This window comes from Anas platyrhynchos, chromosome 1, assembly GCF_047663525.1.
Source record: "Anas platyrhynchos isolate ZD024472 breed Pekin duck chromosome 1, IASCAAS_PekinDuck_T2T, whole genome shotgun sequence".
NCBI lineage: Eukaryota > Metazoa > Chordata > Aves > Anseriformes > Anatidae > Anas > Anas platyrhynchos.
The window spans coordinates 153,957,461-153,979,256 of NC_092587.1; the positions used below are offsets into that span (position 1 = coordinate 153,957,461).

The following is a 21,796-nucleotide window of genomic DNA, read 5'->3' on the forward strand; positions in this document are numbered from 1 at the left end:
AGAGCTGTATTGTGTAATGTGATACTCTCTAACCCAATCACCTCAATGAGTAATACTACATTGCACTTGCATGGGACCTTTCATCTGGAAATTGTAACGCTCTTTACAAACATTAATTAATTAAACTTCAAACACCTGGGTGAGATAGGGAAGTATCCATACAATCTCTGGAACCAAAGTTGGAAAGACTTGTTAAGTCAGGCCATCAAATAATGCTACCATAAAATTATAATCCAGTGGTTTTCAAACTTTTTTTTTTTTTTCTCCCGTGCTCCTCATAGGACATTTTCTCACTCTTTTTTCCTCATTTGTTTGAGAACCCAAGTTGTTTCTCCTCCCATCAGGTGCTTGCAGCATCCCATCTTAGCCCTTTGGCACAGGCAGACATCCCTCTCCCTGGCAGAGGAGAAGCACTGCAGTTGCCTCTCGTTATGAAGGCAAATCCTGGCAAAAGTTCAGTTCAGGCTTGCTCCACTAGCCCCTCATTCCACGTGGCTTCCCCACCACCACAACAGCTGCTTCCTTGTCCTTTCCTCACCTTAGAGGGCGAGGGCCTTTTACCTAAATTGCATCTGCAGCTCAGTGAACCCAGCCAGGAGTAGCCTGGGGCAGCTGGGAGGCACCACTCCCAAGACTTCCAGTGGGATCTCGTAAAATCCCCATCATCCATTCCTCCCCCTCTTCTCTGCTTCCTTCTTCAGGTTGAGAAATACTTTTTAGAAACTGTATTTTTAGAGGTGGGGGGGAAAGTTGAGGCATACAGGAATTGAGGCTCACTCGGGGCCATACTGAATGCATCTGCCTAGAGTCTCATGCAGTTGTTTGCCCTATATACCATCCTGTGGTCTTCCTATAGGGAAGTCTCAAAGTAGCCAGAACTTGTGCATTTCCCAATGACAAGGATGTTTTCTCCACAGAGATTTTTCATATCAGTGTAATGCTTCTTTGAAATGGAAGCTCTTTATGCAAGCAGAACTTGATCTAGTAATTAAAAACTCATTCAAATTGGAAGTTTTTGAGGAAGAGAACCATGGGAAGAGATTTGATTTATTTATGGGAAAGCCTGTTGTGGTTGCATACTGAAATGACTAATATTCAGGATAACAGTACAATGTGCTTCACAGCCAGGCTTGAGTTCTATTTTTTTTTTTGGTCGATGGAAAATTACTTCCCACATCTCCCTGGTACACCTCCCTCACTCAGGTGTTCCCATTTTTCTGACATTGTATTTACCATGGTGGAACATCTCAGCCTCATAAATCAGGCATTGTGGATAAAACATACACTGTGGACATCTCACTGCAGCAGGGCACATCAGTCCACTGAAATCAGGCACAAACACCTTGAAAGGAAAGGGGAAAATGCAGGGACATCTGGGCAGTTTGCAGGGTGACAGGGGAGTCACCCACAGCTAGACACAACTCTGCAGCCGACAAGAGAGAATAAGCTTGGGGGAGCCTGAATCTGCAGCCCAGGTAGAAGCAGAGCTCTTGAAGGAGGGCAAGAGCCCCAGCCACCCTACTGACAACCTTCATGTGAACTTTTCTCCAGTGGCCCATCTTCAGATGGACATGTGGAGAATGTAGAAAGGTGCTGGTGTTAGACTAAAATTGATATTACTGAGTGAAAGCTATAAATGCCGTGCTCTGTTGGCTCTTCTCTTGGTGGCTTTTTTGCTGCTTGTTTAAATATCAACACTGGAAAATGGATATGCTTTATAGTAAATCTTCGACATTATCTTAAGGGGGTTATGTAAGTTACAAGATACAGAAATTTGTAGTCCCAGCTGTAGAGCAGTTCTTTGTGAAAATTTCGTGTTATGATTAGTGTTGATGTTTTCATCCTAAGTATGTGTATGTAGGGTTTCCGTCGGCAGCGAGCTAACTGCTGTCACATACAGACCCTCAAATCGATAAAATGTCTAAGGCAGGCCAGTGGACAAGACCACAGGTATTCCTGGAGCCTCAGATGGTTAAACATGAAACTTTCTGAAGAGTAGGAAAAATTAGAGGTAGATTCAGAGCTGTTGTTCAGTCCCTCAGAATTCTGGAGTAGGAGATCTGGAAGTGTATTAAATTGATAGATTTTTTGTGCCCAGAAGCTGAAAGGGGTTTTGACCTTATATGAGCCCAGTATCCTGAGCCTGGTAAAATATTAGTGGATGTTATTTTTGTGCTATTGAAGTCTGTTCTGTTAAAGGAATACACAGAAGCTTCATGGATTACAGTGTCGTGAATGGAACAAAAATTTTCAAAACTAGGAATCAAATCTCTGAAGATACTTAGGTACCAAATTCTTCACTGAAACTATAAAGTGCCTGTGGGTCTGAATCTAGTAACCCACAATAAAGTCGCTACATTCACATTTGTGCACCTGTCCTCATTATTCAAAGGGAACAAACACTAACAAAACTCCTTTTCGGACTGAGTCTCTGTCTTGAGAGGGTCAAATACAGACTAAGGAATATTAGAACTAAATGTTTTTTGTTTTTTTTTTTATTATTATTCAACCTAAGAAAAATCCCAGCTGTGGTGCGGGACCAAAGTCTTCTGAGTTAAGGGATGTGACAATAAGAATACGAAAAATAGTCATGGAAGGGGACTGATGTGGAGCAGAAGACTGGAGTTAATGGTGCTAGCTGAGATGCTTTGCACAGGGATAGGGAAAGAATACTTGGTCAAGGATAAATGAATATCGGTATCCTACAAAACAGTGTTTGTATCTATGTATTCTGTAAAGTGACAGATAAATTGTCTGGATGTCCGGATTTTCAAAAAGAGCAAATGTGATAATTTAGGAAAGGACTCACCACTTCACTGTGAGGGGTGATGAAATATTTTAGGGACACTTCTGAGAGCAATTCCACTGGACCCTGGATGCGAGTAATATCAACGTATTAGCTATTGATTGTGTTGACCCATCTGTACAGCTGATGGAGAGCAAAGGCTGTGGGAACCTTTGGTTTCTCCTTTCATTTGGTAACTCAAGACTTGCAGAGTTTCTGGAAGAGCTGAGCAATAGCAAGTGATTTTTCAGAAATAATCAGTTTTGGTTTTAATCCGAACAGAGCCCATTCCCGCAGTTCCCAGATCCTCTGAAACTGGGTTGATATTTAGCAAACCAGAAGGGAAAAAACAGATCCATCCATGTTCTTGCTTGGAATTGAATAATTCAGTTCAGCAAATATCAACAGTGAACGCCTTATTTTCAAACCTGAGTAATTTATGCATCTTTACCATTAAAAGAGGATCTCATCTTGATGTTCAGTCCAAGTTTGCATATGATACTTAGTTATGAGCAAGTGTTGTCAACTGAAATAAAGTACATCTACGATAGCTGTAAATATCACACCTGGCCCAGCTGTCTCTAAAACAAGTCAACATCCCAATGGTCTTGAGAAGGTACTAACGTTGTTGATTCTCTTTGACAGTCTGAAGCCACACCTCTCCAAAATGTTGTCATCTTTAAAACAGTTCTTACAAGCTGCTCCCAGTTTCAAGAGGGCTGCCCAACAAGATTCTTCTTTTGCCTAAATAAAACAACTAATTACCGAGGCAGTACTTCAGCTGGGAGCATTCAAATGAAGAGCTGGATTTGAATTACTGCAGGAAGTGAAGCCAATGTTTGATGAACCTTGATCTCTCATTCTGTCAAGCATTTGCCTGTGAATGTATTTCCATCAGTATAAAGACAGGACAGTCAGATCATCTTTCTTTAAAGACAGTGGTAAGGAATGCAGAGCGTACTAGAAATGCTAACACATCTTTAGAGGATGTTTTTTTGCTCTCTCAGAAACACTGTATTGTTGTTTAGAAGCAAATTAGCGCTGGACATGGTGGTGGCTGATGCTTTGAGCAGAGCCTTTCTGATAAGGTAAAAATGTGCATGGCTGCTGAGCCACAAGTTCATTGTCATCAGAAACTGATAAACCCAGGAGAGTTGCCCAGTCATCTGCACCAATATTCCTCAGCCTTTTGAAAACTACAATATCTTTGTTATGTATCTGACTTCCTGTGACCCTCAAAAGCTTTATTAGAGAGTGGGTTTTCTTAAGCAGGAGTATATCTTCTATCACTTCATGGCCATGTTTGAGCCGTTCTGCAATCCAGGTTGAGAAATGTGGCTTTACGGTGTTGGAAGCAGTCATTACCGATTGACCAAGGAGGAGTTTTGTCAGCATGTAGAGCTGTTGGTAAGAAGTGGCATGAGGTCTCTTCGCCCTCTCTAAGGGAAAGGTTGAACTCGCAGTGGTGTATCAGATGTTTTGAGGTGACTGAACAGCACAGAAAATATTTGCAGTGACTGGTTAACAGGTTTCTTTCCTCCAACAAGATACAGAAGGATTTAATATCAAATGATTATCAGCAGAATAAGACTCGTTACTACATACATAATTGGTATTTTTTCCCCGCAACATTCCAGTCAGCTTACAGTGGTGTGCAATCTGATGAAGAAAAACAGAAGGGTAGATTTTACGCCTCTGTGAGAAAAGTAAAGATAACTCGTATGTAGAACAATTTACCAGCCAGTGTTACATGCTAAATCTTCTGAAAGTGATAGCTGAAAAATAATTTCAGTTTGAAGTAATACACTGCTTCTGGTTGCAGAACAAGATGTCTGAAATTGCCTCTTCTGTGAGGCAGGGGCACATTGTCAAATCTCAGAGACCAGGGGCAGATGATGTTGTTACTGCAAAGTGAAACTCTGCTGAGGTAAAATACTTGGAAAGGCTGAAAAGAATAATTCATATTATAAAGAGGTAAACACCCAAGTGTGCTCTGCTTTGTTCAGAGGCAAAAAAAAAAGTTGTTCAGAGGAAAAAAAATATATATATACAACTGACATGATGTGTGAAACATACATTATTTGACGTAAATTTTTTCTTGATGTACTTGTAGAGTAGCTTGTAACTTTCCTGAAGGATCTTGGGGAATGCTTAGGCTTAAAGCTGAAAAGAAAAAAAAAAGAAAGAAAAAAAAGCCAAAGCCCCACCACTAAAAAAAATCAGAAAAAAAAAAATAGAAAATATTTTAGAAAATAGAAACATAGAAAAAATAATAATAATTAGAAAAAAATTAAATGGTTCTGGAGTTATATTTTCAGCTTTTTCAATGTTCTTCGATGTTCACAAACCTGTTCAGATAGGTTGATATTTACAAATGACTCTTCAGAGAAGTATGTACATGTTTCTGATCTGTTTTGACAAACCCTTATGAGACGGAAGAGACGGAACATGCTTGCATCTAACTTAATGCCAACTGGGGCACGGGCTGTTGACTCTTTCCCACAAAGCTATGTATTGTCTTGGGTAAATATATTTCTTTTAATATGATGTAACCAGAAGCATCTCCTGAATACTCTTCTCTTCCCAGGAGGAAGAGGGTCTTATTGAAGATCATCTTGATGTATGCTCTCTGAGGAAAACATTGTTCAAAGTTGTACTCCTAGCGGAGTTTTGAACTTTAATAATAATTTTGTTGTTTGGTGATGCCTTCTCCAACTCTAAATTAAATCAGATGTATTCCCTAGGAGATAATTTGCTTGAATTATTTTCCTTTTGAATAGGAAATAAAAACATTTATGATCAACTCTTAAATGTCTCATTTTCCCTCTGGCTTTATGGTGAAGATGAACGTGAATAGGAATACTAGTCATTCCTCAATAATAATTGAAATAAATTCCCATGCCCCCCTCCTCTTTGGCTGAACACTTCCAACCTTGGACTTTTTTTTTTCTCAGAGTGTTTTATAACTATTGTTCTCTTGGTTTGTCTGCTTTTGTTGCTGAAAGTTAGAAAATGCAGGATTTAAAACTTTCTTTCTTGTGTCTATGGATAGCCATAAGTACATGCTGTTTGTTACAGCACTTTTAAGGGCGCATGCTCTTTTTGTGCCTAATGAAGCACTTTTTACCTATATTAATCCACGCAGATTTTAAATTCCCTTACAAAATGAATGCTTGCTTTTCAAAACCCTGTGCAACATAAGAGTGTAAGTTAGTTGCAGGACTCATCAGTCAGAAAAGGTACTGTCCTCCTGCTGCTGCTTAGGTCTGTGCAGAAATCTGGACTAGCTTTACGAAGTTTTGTCCTCCTTCAGTGTCTTGTTCCTCTCTTTTTGTTGTGAAATGGATCTCAGATTTCGTTTTCACCGTTTTATGTGTGTGTTTTTTTTTCTCTGTTGCGCACACACACATACACTATTGAATAATAAATGCCAGTATGAAAACAGTCACAGAAACGTATTGGGCATCTAAACTGATCTGGCCAAGAGAGGAATTCTACATATGAGCAAAGCTCACTTAAAATAGTATTTAAGCCAAATATTTATGTGCAATGCCTAGGAGATATGTTGTTGGCCTATATTTGCTTTAACTTTACTGCACTGTTCTTCAGTAGCTCAATTACTGAGCCCTCTTTCCTCTACCTGCACAGAATTTGTTCAGAGAGGTCATGGTTAATACTTCAAACTCTGAGGTAGCTTAATGGAAATACTGCAAAGTTTGATTTTTGAGGGGTGGACCCAGGCCGAGTGAAGGTAGATAAACAGGCAGGATAGAGAGGAGGCAAAAAAACAGGCAATTATTTTGTAGCTGCCAAATCCTATACAAATTTAGTTCAGCAACATTTTTGTGGCATAAGCAAATTGTCCTTCTATGCTAGCTAGATCTATCATAAACAACACATTTAAATGGCTAATACTCTCCTTTCATGTTTGTTTTTACAGGTCAGTCAAATTCAAATAGCTTCTTTTTTGGTTTTCTGCCCCTTCCCTGCCATGTTTTCAGTGCCTCTGTGTTATTCTGTGCCTCCATGTCAAACAAAGTGCTGGTGGAAACTCTCTTGCCTTCTGCAAATCTCACAGCTGTGATGCGCAGTCACTGCCCCAGTCTGTTCAACCCCAATGAAATACTAGATGGAGTGGAATTAGGTGGCATGAGAGGGTTTTGCTCAAGTACAGTATAGCATTTAAGCCCTGTTTCAACATAAAATGTCTTAGTGCTGTTTTAAGGATGATTTGGATAGCTATAATTAAAGATCAGTTTCACCTTCAGCTAGCAGGTGAGTGAATTCCCCTGAATAAGAATCTTCCTCCATGCTCTTTTACATGGTCACCAGCATCCAACTTTGTAAATTTTGCACTGTTGGAGTTACTCTTTGGTTTGAGAAAATCCTCTTGAAGTCGTAAGGATCTGAACACAAAGGCAAGAACAGTGCAGCTGAGGTAAAGAGGCTGCCAGTGCGAGACAGTAGAGAACCAGTTTCCATGTGATTGTTTTGGGTTTATGAGATTTCTGTGCTTCTTTTATTTTACTTTGCGCTGCTGAAGTATTCCACAGACGGCTAACTCCCACAGGATGGTTACGAGGCTATCCTTGGTATACTTTACAAACAGACTGAAAAGTTGAATGATTTGTCCACAATCTCCCCATCTCTCAGCATCTATGTTAAAGCATGGAATGAAATCACAGTCTGATTTAAAAAAAAAAAAGTCCCATGCTCTTTTGTGTGCTCTCCGTAATGAGTGTGCTGATCTGATTTCAGTAGCTACGAGCTTCTCTGGCTTTCTCTATCAAGTTCCACTGGTACAACTGCCTTGGGATGCATCTGGGTTCGATTCAGTCACATTGCGCAGTGATAAGGGTTACATGCAAGTTGATCAGAAAGTATGTGGCTAGTAAACACCAGATTCCACCTTTCCTGAATGATTAGCTTGCTTTTTGAAGTCCTAATGATTTTAATTTGGCTTGGAGTCAGTGACTAAGAGTATGCAAAGCATTAGCCAAAGCACCTATTTATTTATTTAAATTTTATCAGCACATATTTCTTCAAAGAAGAATACCTATCTCTTTGTCTAAGCCCTTTTTAATAAATATCTAAATATTTAACTAACAAGTAAATCTGCTTAAAATCTCTCTATTGTGTCACAGATGGCAGCAGTTAGTAGAAACAGGTTTTTTCCTTAGTTAATATGGTTTACAGAGTATTCCTGGCTTATGAGAGTGATGTTGTCTCTCGGTTTCATTATTTTTTTCATTTCAGATTTAAAAAAAGTAACAGGGCTTGTTTTCCCTATGCTTGTTCTGTCTATTTTCATAACACAAGTTGTTTTTTATTCCCCAAGAAAGGATATGAATAGCTTAATGATTTGTTTAAAATGTGAATGGAATTCTTCTAGACACAAATGGCGCTAACTATCTGTTCATCTTCTGGACTTGGCTGTTTTAAACTTGTCAAGGAAGAATAAATTTTTCCTTTCTCCCCTCCCAGGTTCTTTGGAGGAGAACGAGTGTCCGTGTTTGTGGTTGTTTCAGATACTTGCAAAATAGAATTCAAATACTGCAGTAATATAAAAAAAAAAAAAAAAAAAAAACTCCACTTTTTTATTATATTTCTTTACTGGCGAGGGAGATAGGGAGACACCATTTAACGACCATGCCTCTTGGTTTGTTTTTGTTTTTTTGGGATGGAGTGGTTACATAATCTAGTGCTGAAAAAAAAATATTCAAGGAACCAGAAATCCCCTATGATGTGGCAGCCCAATTTAATTATTATATAGAATTGTGTGCGATAGTTGAGCTTATTGCATTGTTAAGGAAGCTGTCTTTAACTCTGACTTACTGTAGTTTATGAAAGCTGGCGATTAAATTTAAATTTACAATGAATCCTTAGTCCTATCCCATTTAATTTGAATTCACTAAGTATACTGAAAAACCTGCATATGCACCAGTGTACCTGTGCAGGTGAAATACTGCATCTGTTGAATATTAAATTACTGTATATTGTGCTGTGCAACATGAACAGTATTTGAATGTTTTCCACTAGCACTTTCTTCAGCTATACACTGAACAGTCTGGGTAATCGCGTGCAAGAAAATCATGGTATGTGCTGGGTGCTCAAAGATACCAGCTTTTGACAATTGCGAATAACTTCTTGTAGGTTTCTGGGCATACAATTTATAAAATAGGCTGTAAGTACGCTGGTACTGCTCAGTTGAGTTACTCTACACTCACATGCGATATACTGAATTGAAGCAGAAGTTAAGCGGTGGGAGTCTTTCCCCTGGTGCTTGGTCCTTGGTGTCAAACAACTCCACAGAGATCTCAGCAGCCTGTAATTTTCGCACTAGTGCAGCCGAATGGATCAGCTCAACTGCCCTACATCCTATGTTGAGTCTTCAAAGGGGGTCCAGTCCGCCTGTGGGTTCTGCTGAGCTCTTGGCCATTAAGATGCTTTGCTTTAATGAGTGGCACAGTCAAATTGCACATTTGGAAATTTCCTCCCAGGCCTTGAAATTTATCTCCAAGCTTATTGGAGATCCTTCTTTCAAACATAAGTTTGGAAACTGTTTCTGTTATTTTGGAAGTTGTCCTCATAATACCTTTTATTCATTTCTTTCCTGAAATCAACAGATGTAGCCTTTTAGATTTTTTTATTTTGTTTTCTTACAAGTATGTACACCACAATTATGGCTTTGGTTGCGAGTCCTTGAAGTCCCTGTGTTGTGGCAATATCTTTTTCAACAGTGTGCCATGTGTAGTCAGTTCTTTGTTTACATAAGAACAAAATATTTTCTGAATTACTTTTTCTCACATAACCTTTTTTTTTTTCAACTTCACTGCTCCTACATATGGACTGGAGCAATGAACTTGTAGAGTGAAACCCAAATCTCTTTCTTGAGTCAATACCATTAATTTATAAGCCAGTGAAGTATCTGAGTGTATTGCATTTGTCAATATTGACTTTCTCCTGCTATTGTGTTTCTCGTTCTCTTAGGTTAGTTTAGTTGGACCTGAAGCTCCTCTGGTCTAGACTTACCTGCATGTTTTTGTGTCGTTTGCAGCTTTGTCACTTCTCTGCTACCTCCTTTTTCTGATGAAGAACAGATACGTAGCTACTGCAGAGTGCTCTGTTAGCTACCAGTTCCTACCCTTTCAGCTTTCCAAACAGCAAAAATGTGTTGTTTACTTCTAATCTTTGGTTTCAACCCAAATTCTTTAATAATTTTTGTCCCTTGTAGCATAACTGTTTAGTTACACCAAACACCCTTCTGGAAATTCGTATAAAATGTTCCTCCCTTACTCTTCATCTGGTGCGTTAAGAATTTTATCGGATTTATGAGGTACAATTTCCTTTTGCTAAAATCATGGTGAACAAATTCTACCTCTGATCTGTGTGTCTTCTGCTTGTGTTTTAAAGATTGTTTTGTCTAAATCGCTATCCTGTCTAAAAATATATATGCTAGTCTAAAAGGTCCCTGAATAATCCCCTAAGGCTCTTCAAAATATAAGTGCAATATTTGCTACCACGCAATCCTGAAATAGTCACTAGTCTGACAGTGTTTTCTTACAGGTTCAATCAGCGTATTCTTAAATTCTTCTAATGGTTTTGACTGTGTATATCCTCTGTGGCATACTGACTTAATGCCTTTTTAATTTCTCTGTGATTTTTTCCTTCTCCCCTCCTTTTCTTGGGTACCTATGTCCCTTGTAGCATCTCATCTTCTTTATCTAGAAAGAATAGGTTATGGGTAAGTATCTTTCTAGTATGTTGCTGGCAAAAAAGCGATGTGAGAAATTGTTTATCTTTTCAGCAACACCCTCAATTTCTTTAATTACATCTTCACCTCCTCTAATCCGAAAGACCTACTTATTCTCCTTTAACTGTCTTGGTGGTTATTGCGTGGTTTATACCTACAGCTGTTTACTTCAGAGCCCATTTTAGGCTGCTTCTTTCGTTCTTACACAATGAATCTGATAATCTGCTTTGTTGGCTTCACAAACATTGTATTTCCATATTCTGCATAACTTTGCATTGAATTCCTATAGGTAGAATGGCTGTAGGGCACTCTAAAATTGTACAACAGGTCTATAAACTAAAAAAGTGCCATGCTTGTTTGAAGAGGATATATATTTCATTTTCAGGATACAGAATTCATTCCCCTTTTGCTTATAGTCTCTAATATTTGCTTTTTAATTTCTTATGTTAATAAGTGGATTTCTGCTGATTTAACAGGTTTTAGAAGCTGGAAGACTAAAAGAATATGGTGAACCTTACATTTTGCTGCAAGAAAAAGATGGCTTGTTTTACAAAATGGTGCAACAAGTGGGCAAGACTGAAGCAGCTTCTCTGTTTGAAACAGCAAAACGGGTAATTTTAGAAGTGATAATTAAGTTTGTCTCTGCACTTTGTTTATCACAAGTTAGCATATTCAAGGTTACAGTAGGCATTCCACTATATTTAAGAATCTGTTGGCTTTGCCAGGCTAAGCCGTCATTTTTTGAGCGTTTTTTAGTGGGATACGCACAGGCTTCCAAACGATAAGTGTGTTTATATACTGAGTTGAAAGACTATTTGGATTTCTTGCATCCTTATGTATGTACACACACTGGTACGTGTAAACAGTATATGACATACGCACCTGTGCTGGGCATGTGTCTTACAAAAACGTGCTTTAAAAACATGTTAAGGCTGCAGAATACAGCATTTAGTTCTCTTGTGTCTGTATTTTCTATAAGGCCCATCCAGAGTTAATTTGAAGTTCAGTGCCAGTACATTATATTATGGTCACTGGGGGTGTGATCAGTGTTATATTTTTTTTTTGCTTTCTCTTACTTCATTCTTGTACCCTTGCTTTGTTCTGCACATAGGATGAATAGCGCTCAATTAAGAAACAGCTGTTGAATGTTTTGTTGCCTCCTTGTTCCTTACAAGGCTCTGCCTGATTTACTGCTTACTATTCAAATCCTACTCTTGAGTATAGAATTATTAATGTAATTGTGAGCATTCCTCTGGCAATCAAAGTGTTTAAGAAACATCAATGGATTAATTTTCATAATATGCCTCTGAGGTGAGGCTATATCATCTTCACTTTTCAGATTGAAAGCTGAAGCAGAGATAAGAAGATTAAAAAAAAAAAAAAAAAAGAAAAAATGACCTGTGATCGAGGAACTCATTTTGAATAGCTTTTGGCTTGTGTTGTTTTTTTTTCTTTTGTGATAATTCAGTGCACGATATGTCCAGAGCAAGGTTATATTTTTCTTTCTGCCAATGAAGTTTCGGCATTGCCTCAGCGGAGACTTGCAGTGCTTGGTTTAGGAGCAACTTGATCCATATTCATGTAACTTTACTTAAGTGTGAAAGGAAGATACAGATATTAGGGTTCTAGTGACCTAAGAGAGTTTCCACACAAGAGGCAAAGGTCTTAGTCTGTCCTCTAGGCTTTCTTCTCCTCAAGCTGGTTGGTGCGCACATAAATGGTGACACAAATTGCGAGCTCTTTCCTGGGGAGAAAAAGGAGAACACTAGGAAGGAAGCAACATGTAAAGGCAGGAAACAAAATGGCAAGTGCCTTGGCTACTTCTTAGTAAAAATAGACAAGAAATAGACCCTTCTGGCAAGTTGGAAAAACGTGAAAAATTGTGCAGTCCTGGAGGTTGCGTGCTCAGGTATTGAGGGTGGACATTTTGAAGATCAGGAATGCGGTCTCTGTGTCTGTTCACACTCAGTCTTCTTTTTGTTTTTATACCTACTAAACAATTTTATTTTTTTAAAAGAATTTTTCAGGTGAAGCTTTGCAGCTGAGAGCATACACTATAAATTCTTGTATGGCACTGATTGCAGAACTTGGGAAACAGCTTTGTCCTTAACTGGACGGCATGACTCCTGCTGTCCTTCTCCATTGCTGCAGTGTTGTTTCTTTTATTTTATCATTAACAGGAATGGGTTAGATGTGTTTTTTGTGATGTGTATGACAATCTGGAGGTGAGGTAAATGCTGTTTAGAAAGGTGGCTTTTAATTCGTGAGGCCAGTATTTGTCTGCAAAGTGAAAGCCAGCTTCCTAGGACTTGATCCTTGCAGTGGCTAGAGGTGAGGCCGTTCAGCTGTCATGCACAGAGGTTTAGCCATGTCATGCTGTCTCCCCTTCCTTCTCTGCAGCCCTCCCCAATTGCACAACTGCACTCAAAGATAATTCAAAATATATAAAAATAATTGCCTGATGTTACTTGCCCATATAGTCATCTGCAGTTACCACATCAATGTTATGTGATTTTGTACAGGAAGGGAAGAGATCCAGGAACCAGTCTCTGCTGAAATGTGGTTTGATGAAAAAGTTTGCTAACTCCCAGGCTAGAAGGCAGATACAAGCTTTAGCATCTGCCAAGAATGCAAAGCATGGTGCTTATCCACACTCAGCCCAAAAAAATGGGAATCGAGAGACTATATCTCCATTCAGCAGCTACCCAGAAGCACAGTTACAGCTCTTTCTGTTTAAAGGACTTGGACATAATTCCAGGATTTTGTTACTGGTGCCCCTTGTGCTTCATGCATACGTTCAGAGAAGTTGCTTAGTCAGAAGAGCTGATTCTGGGGGCTGCTCTTTTTCCACCAGTGAGTCTGCTGCATGTACTGCTGGTCTCATACATTCCTCCTGCGGTTACTAAGAACTGTTTTTATGAAGAACAGCTTTTTTCTGTTGCTGAAAAACAGCATGCTGCACATAAAAAGAAGTGGTAATATGGCAAATATACATACTTCTCAAAAGGCGTTACAGGAGGCTGCTAAGTCAAATGGCTTGGAACGTGGCCATGCCTTGACAATGGCTGTGTGATTTATTGCACCTTGGACCTGAAGCTTGTGCAGAACAAACTTGGTAACAAGAGCTTTTCTTTCAGTAAGGTGAGACTTTAAATACATTTTCTGGAACAGTATGGCTTCTGCATATGTCCTTTAGGTGCAAATAAGAGAGGCTACACACCTCAAATCGGAAGACTAACTTGGGACACCTTTGAAAAAAATTCCTGGGAAAAAAAAATCATGGTTATCACAGCCAAGCATTGAAAGATTTAACTCTTCAGGATCACCACACTTGCTGAAAACTTAGCTCAGGCTTCTGAATTGATCCAGGCTTGCTCATTGCATGTCTCTTTTGCTCACTCAATATCCCAGATTTGTGTGCAAATATGAAAGAAAGCAACGCAGACAGTGCTCAGACTGGAGACTGTTGAGAATATTGTAAGTAGCCTACGAGCTGCAGTGGAGTTGTGCTAGGCATCAGGAGACCGCATTTCTGTCTTGGTTCAGTTTACAAGAAGCTTATTAGGAGAAAATCCTGTGGGAAAGTGAGAAATTAAAACAGTTAAAAAACTGCTCAGTTATTCAGATTGAAAAAAAAAAAAACCAACCAACCAACCAAAAAAAAACCTTGGTATGTTCTCCATGCTGCTGTCAGCACAGGGAGGCTTTTCCACAAGCTTTGGTGGCATCAGGATAGGGCCTTTTTTTTGTTTTGATCAATCAGTTTTTAAATACTTTGAGGGAAAAGTGAGAGTGATTTTATTTTAAAGCTCTGACAGATGTGTAAATACTAAAACACTAGGTGTTATCTGACCGCAGTGATTACTTACAAGAAGGTTGCAGCTCTGCTGGCAGTGGAAGAGGCTTTATACGAGACTCGAGCATTGGTATCTTGAGGGATTGGGCTCAGGTGAAGAATTGCAATGAGACAGTTGAAAAGCAGCTGCCATTTCATTAGGCCTCTAGTAATATGCCAAGGTTTTCTGTTAACTCGGAAAACAAAATCACACTCAGAAGCTACGTTAGAAGTATGCTGGAGTTTTGTATTTTAAACTGCGCAAAGGACGGGAAAACACCACTGAGGCTGCAGGCTCTGCGGTGTGAGTGCTGCGGGCACCCCAATAACTCCTCTGTTGCATCCCATCGGCGCTGGTTCCTGAGGAATGCCTCCACCAGTCCTCCCAGTCCTGCTGTTGGCTCAAATCACACCTTAATATTCTCCAGAAATTCTGGAGATACGCGTATCCCGCGTTAGTGTGTGTACACAAAGGGTGACAGTGGTACTTACTGGGGTGTTTCCATGGAACAGCTATTTCTCTTTTATCCCCCACGTCTTCTACGTGCATTCACACATACGAAAAGGACATTATTATCAAACAAGCCAAACTTTGTTGACAACGCTCTCGAATACAAATTGGAGAAATATTTCATAAGCTGTAGTCAGAGCAGTATGACTGTGAGACCCAACTCATGACATGTGTCAGCTTCAGAAAGATAGTGTATTTTCTGTTTTTAAAGGCTCAAACAAAACTTTTCACATTCTTCTTTGAAAAAAATGCATTTGAAGTCCTTTTTCACCCAAACACATTTTTAGATAAGAGCACACAAGTCTTGACATTATTTCATTTTGTTATGCGCATCTGTCAAGGAACAGAGATATGATACAGCTACTAAAAACTGATGATTGTGGAACAGTGAAACTTGACAGCATTTCATTTCCTTTATGTTCTGATTATACATTTATCAGGAAACCTGTATCTCTTCTAGTTCAGCTAGAAATTGGTAGAATTCAAGAACTCAAAGGCTTGGCAAAGAACTGTCCTATTATTTGGTATCATCTTACATTTTAGAGAAGTTGCTTGGTTGAGTCATTGTTAAAGCTTTTGCTTCTTCTTTCATTATTGTGGCTCACTATCCAGAGATCACGTTTCTATAGGCCCTATAACTGCTCTGCAGCACAAATTAAACGCTGGGATATTTCATACATACACCTCGAAGTTTCAATGGTTGTCAATCATAGTTTGTAAAATATAGGGATTACAACCCGATATTAACATCCGAATCCATTGTGCTCATTTTATGTGTGAAAATGAGAAACCCTTGTGCAGACGCAAGATTTCACAGCTTCTTTGTCAGCCTGTTTTTAATTTATCTCCATGTTTTGAGCTAGTAAAATGGTTTTACTTATCGGTTTAATGTAAAGCGATAAAATATATCTATTGATCTGAATCACCAGGATTTGAGTGGATCTACAGGTTGTGTGGGGTTTTTCTTAGACTTTGTTATAATAAGATCATACAGTAATTTTACTAATTTTTCAGTGACACACAGTTACCGAGTACTCCTAACCTGAAGTTCCTGTTTGGATTCCTTAGGGGCATGTATTTATCTGTTCTGTGTTTATCTCCAGAAAGCGTGTTTTAAACTCAAAGATGTTTCAAGTTTAATAACATGCAGAATCTGCTGTTTTCCCTAGGTTTACTTCAGTAAGAATTATCCAGAAGTTGTTCAGAACGGCCAGCTTGCTGCAGACTCCTCGCTGGATCCTTCCTCAGGATTATGCATCACTGAAACTGCACTGTGACTCCTGATAACCACGATTGTTTTCCATGGAATGTAAAGCTGAGAACATCCAAACTCTCGATGTTTTCAAGGGTCAACGGGAGAGGAAAGGGAGGGGGCGATTCTTTGCACTGGACATCCTTTCTATTTAATACTGAGAAGAAAATCTTTGCTGTCCCTGTTTGTTCAATTTCAGTGCAATATGTTTTCCTTTCCAGATATAATTATGTTTGTATTGCCAAGGAAATTAGGAAGGCTCAGTTTTTATTTGGAAGTTTATTTAAACAGGTGCAGGACACCTAACAGGTCTAGGGTGCATATTTGGAATTTGTTAAAGCAAAAGATCGGAACGTATCCCTTTTCTCTTTCAGAGATATTTTGAGAGCAATCAAAAACAAATTTTTTTGAGCGTCACTTTACCTTGACAGCTGTGCCTAAGCAGTAGATTTGGTAGCAGACATCTTAGTTGTTTAATGCGGCTGTCTTTCTACCTGTCATAAGTTGTCATGCAGGTTGATAGAAAAAAGAATTGAACAAGCCAAAAATACTTTTCCTTTTTGATAGCAAAAAGTACTATATACTTATTTTTTTGATAATTCAAGTAGTGCTGTTCAAGATGAATGTAAATACAAGTTTTATTTTGCTGAAATCCAAATGCTGAAAAAATCAATCTCCATCTTCTATACTCTAGAAGAAAATTACCACATTTGCACTGAAGAAATATTTAAATAATTTAACATACATTCCTCTTTTTATCCAGGTTATCAAAGAAAAAAAAGTATTAAAATAACTTGAGGAAATCTTTGAATGACATGTCATTATACCTAAATACCATGTAGTACAAAGTTATCTCCAACACAACACATTGAAATGTATACGTTATTTGCATTTATTGTGCCTTAATATTTGTGCCTTCAAGCCAAAGCTGTAACTGCAGGGTACACAACAAATTCATTAAATACATGTTAAAAATATTTAGCCTTAGTATATTTAAAATTTTGCATCAGGGGATCTGTTGAACTCGAGCTGTTTGAAGTTACCATCCTACTGGAATGGGTAGGAAGGTACAACCTGTAGATTTGAATGGCTGTTGCTAATAGCGAGGAGAATGCAGTGAGAGAGGGATTCTGTATTTGTAAGTTATGTCCTGATTTAGCAAAGCACTTTAACATAAAGGCACTATTTCCCTACATTACAAAATCAAGCAAGTGCTATGCTGCTTCAGATTTTTTTCATGTTTAGTGAGATAGCTACCCTTTGAGGTCCAGTACCAAATAAATCTATTCATCTTACTGTTTAAAGTAAGACACTAAAAAGCAACACATCTCTTCAGGACACAGAAAATACCGTGCTTTACAAAATGTATTGAAGATGCTTGCATTACCTTTGTAAGATAAATGTGATTTACCCGATGTTCACCCAGCAGTCCAAAAGTAAGGCAAACGCAAATGTTTCTCATTTCAAGCTGCTCTACCAGCAAATAACTGACTGAAATACAAAATTACTCTCTCCTTGTTGAGATCTAAATTGAGGCCAAAGCCTGTGCCTGAGGACTGGGGCTCAAGTAGGACTTTGTCCCGTGTAGAAGTTGGTGGCAAGGGGCAGAATCATCATTCTCCTGCTGCAGCAGCTTCCCTGCACGGGGCTCGCTGTCCTGCTGTGAGGTACTGGGAGAAGGGGGAGGTCTTCTTACTGCCTCCACTACCACCAGCTGGGGTGGAGGGGGAAAAAAGACAAACATTGGGTGTCTGGCTTGCTGCTATCATCCTCCTGTAATGTTAGCAGGAAGTTACAAAATGAAATGCTGCTGCCCCTAGCTTGCTTTTGGCAGGTTCAGACACTTCTGTGGGGTGCAGCTGACTGCAACAAATGTCTTTGAGATCAGTGGAATTGGACTTTGTGCAGTGATGCATAACACGAGTCTTGTGCTAGGTCTGGTGCTAAATAAAAGGCAGTCAGGGAACAACGGCGTGTCCCCAAAGCCGAGCAGCACAGATTGACTCATGTAAGCAGCAAGCTCACAGCTAATTCTTAGAGCACACCAGCCACGTCCCCTTTTCTCTACCACTTTGCCCTTGGTCTTCGCTGGACTTGTACGGTCCCCTTATGTTCCTAGCACACATTTATCATCCAGTGTGTGCTGTTACCTTTTCTTTTCAATTCAAATCGTCTGAAATAAGGACAGGTCTATTCTGCAGCTCAGTAGAGTGGGGTTTGTCTTGCGGAGGTATGTGAAGATGTAGAGAAGTGTTTGACTGTGTAAAGTCACGTGGGATAATGCTGGGGGACTCTGTAGCGTGAAGAAAGCACAGCCTGCCGTGCTTGTCTGTAACTGCCTTTTGGAAGGGATCCACGGCATGAACCATGTCCAAACTCTGCTCGAGCATTGAGGAGAGATCCAGCTGGAGTGCGCCAAAACAAAGCTGGAGTGGGCCGACTCCAGGTAGCACAGACAGGTAACAAGGGCTGGCGCCTGAGCTCGTGTGCTTTCCTTCTTTATTGAGCAGTTTGGACATTTTCACAGGGTCTGGCTGTGTGCTACGATGCTGAATTCTTTTGATTTCTAAATAGCTCTTCCGCGAGAATAAGTATGACACTAAGACCTCTAAACACTCTTAAGAGAACAACACATTCTCCTGGCCATATACCTTGGTTTTAATTTTTATCAAAATCAAGGAGATGTGCACGCGTAAACCAAGGGTATAATTACAGTTTTCGTTCATTTCAGCTCTGAAATGAATCTATGGGAAGTTGTATGTCAGAGCAGAACTCCAAAACGCTGGCTGCTGCAGACTCGCTGGTATGAGACCCTGACAGATCTAGCTATCAGTCTAGGAGCTAGAATTAATTTGATCCTGTAGCTTTCTGAATGCGCACAAAAAAAATGCAAGGAATCTCTGAAAATGCTGATTCTGCTTCTTCACGTGTTTTGACAGGACATTACAAGCTGTAGGTATCAAAAAACAAATTTTTAAAAACACTTGAAAACCATTCACTTCTGAATAGAGCAACCGATAGCGAGTCATCTGTGCCTGTTGTTGCCTTTATGCCCATCTTCTTAGTTTAAAGTGACAAAAATGTTTTAATCAGATTTTTTTTTGTTTAGATTTTGTTTGTTTTTTGTTGTTGAGAATTTTTTTTTTGTGTAGATGACTATTGTGAAGATTGACCCACCCGTTTAATTTTATCCGAACGTGAAAGAGCACCGTACCTGCATGGCCAAACTCAGGTCAGGTATGAAAAAGGCCTTCCTCTGCTGGAAGTCTTGATCTGTTAAACGTACAGATTAGCTCTCCAGCGAGGTGTTTTATGTTTCATTTTAAAGAGAAGTTCAAATGGTTGTAAACTTCCATGTTGCAAAATTTCATGCTTTATTTGGGAATAGTAAAGCTGGTTATTTTTAGCTACATTCCTTCTTGGGGATCTTGGAAAAAGAACTCAGTCTTCTGAGTTATTAAAGCCTTTAAAATGTTTCTTCACCTTGAGGTGCCTTAAAGTATTCCAGAGTCTTATTTCTAACGGGTATAATTTTATGCAGTGATGCTGCAAATCTCCAGTTGTGGAACTGCTGTTTGCTTGGTTTAAAAGTCTAGGAACAGCCTCTACTTCCCATCTAAAGAACAGGGTGGGTTTTTTTCAGACATTAATTTTGGTCTCTCTTTGCTCCACCCCTCCTTAAAGACCACTGGGAGACTCAGTGCCAACGTGGTTCTTAAGAATTGGTTATCTCAGGTTTTGCTTAGTTTAAGGGCAAAATTATGCTCGGTGAGCTGAACCAGAGCTCATTTGCCAGATGGGTGTAGTCTTCTGTTCATACCCCTCTTTGGAAGGCGGCGGACCTTCTTCTGACCAAGATCAGAAATGCTGTTTATTTAAGTGATATTGACACAATTTCTTTTCATTTTCCCAATACGTGCTTGAACTAAGATTGCAGAAAGAACGAGAAGGGGACAAAGGATCCAAACGGTATAGATACTTTACTGAAAATGCTGCTTTTTGTATTAATCTGACCCTTCCAAACATCTCCCTTTGAAGTTTGCCCCCTTTTTTTTTTGAGGGGGGGGGAAAGAAAAATTATTTACTTACATCACCTGCCCTCTGTGAAGGTGATGAGCTTCTGACACTTCAGCAGAAGAATGTGGCTTTCTCTGTATGTTTTACATTGTGTAACATCGCACTGCTTTTTACATTGCTGTAACATCATTTTAACTCTGTTTTTTGTTTTGTTTTGTTTTTTGCATTTGTGTAATAATTTGATTTTTTTTTTATTGCTGCGGAATGGTTTCTGTTGTTGACATTCACGTGACAGCTCCTGTTGGACAATAAAAAGCGTTTCTCAGAAGCGTGCCGCATTCTGTCATCATTGCGGCTGTGTGGGTGAAGGCAGAAACGTGGGGCTGAGCAAAGTACAGGTTGTGCCCAAAAGCTCCAAGCACCTCTTTGTGTCGTTGCCAACTCCGAGGATTGAAAATCCTCCATTATGAGATACGGCACAGAAGAATACATTTCAGCTCATTTTTCACCATTCTTCCGCTGGCTGAGATCTCACAGATCACATTTTCAAGCTTTTTGCCTCAATGGCAGCGACCAAAATGCAATTCCAATAGATTTTCAAAAATCATTATGTGACTTTAAGGAGGAACCCCCGCAGTGGCAAAAGTACAGATCAGAGACGGTCTGTGCCTCAAACAGCTAACGAGCTCAATGGGCTGGATAAAGTTAATAGACGCAGAAGTGAAGTGGGTTAGCAGCACAACTCCAAAATCTGGTGTCATCTCTCAATCCTTTACCTCCGAGTTTGTTAATTTAACAAGATGCTGTAAAACTACTCATTTCTGAAAACTGCTCCAAGTTTCTCCCTAGATCTACTAACTCTCAAGCACTTGTACATATAATCATGATGCAGTTCCTACTACAAGATCAATTGTGCATTTGTCAGTAATCCCCCAGGGTAGCAAGTTCTAGGACTGATGCAATGTAAACTGCCACCTGTCCTTTTATAACGTGGTGCTGGAGTATGTGTTAAAAAATTCTCGTGTTTCTACCAGAAGTCCACCTTGCAACCACAGCGCAGCTATCGTAACCTCGGGATGGTTTTGGCAGGAACATTCGCCGTGGTTAAATGAATCGTGGTCAGCAGCACAACAATTTGGGGGCCAAAGGGGTCCCAGTTCCTCACTGGGGCTGGACGCTGGGGGTTATGTTTCTTCAGGGAAAAGGAAATCCCAGGTTCTGGTCCCGGTTCCAGGGAGTACGCCTGCATTTCATTCAACAACAGTTAGCAGAAATTGCATCAACACCAGGAAGAGCTGGGGACTCTACTCCAGAGCTCCTGCTTCGGAGTATCTCAGGTCTCACCATGCAGCAGGATCAGTTTGCTTTTGCCACCCACCAGGCTGGGTGGTGGCAGCCGAGACTCCAGCTCCCACAGCACACAGGCCTGTTGTTTGCAGAGTTGGTGCTTTAGGACCGAGGCTGCCCTACAAAAGGAAACACATTTCTTCTGCTGCCTCCCTGAGGACACTGCTGCCCTCAGTGCTGCGATTCCCAAGTGGACGTCTGCTTTAGGACGGGCTGCTCGATGTACCCAGAAAGTCCTACTGCAGCTGCTCCTCGTGCAACATCGGGCTGAACCTCCCCATAGATCAAGGTTTTCC

The 21,796-nt window shown here is 39.8% G+C and overlaps 1 protein-coding gene across 1 annotated transcript in view; it reads left to right on the forward strand.

The window, feature by feature from the left end:
• The window catches only part of ABCC4 (ATP binding cassette subfamily C member 4 (PEL blood group)), a 148,121-nt gene extending 127,640 nt beyond the window's left edge, over positions 1–20,481 (forward strand). The window contains exons 30-31 of the mRNA XM_027443227.3: positions 11,015–11,149; positions 16,054–20,481. Coding sequence (XP_027299028.2) covers positions 11,015–11,149; positions 16,054–16,161 — 243 coding nt within the window. The 3' untranslated portion in view covers positions 16,162–20,481. The remainder of the gene's footprint in view (positions 1–11,014; positions 11,150–16,053) is intronic.
• The last annotated feature ends 1,315 nt before the right edge of the window (positions 20,482–21,796 follow it).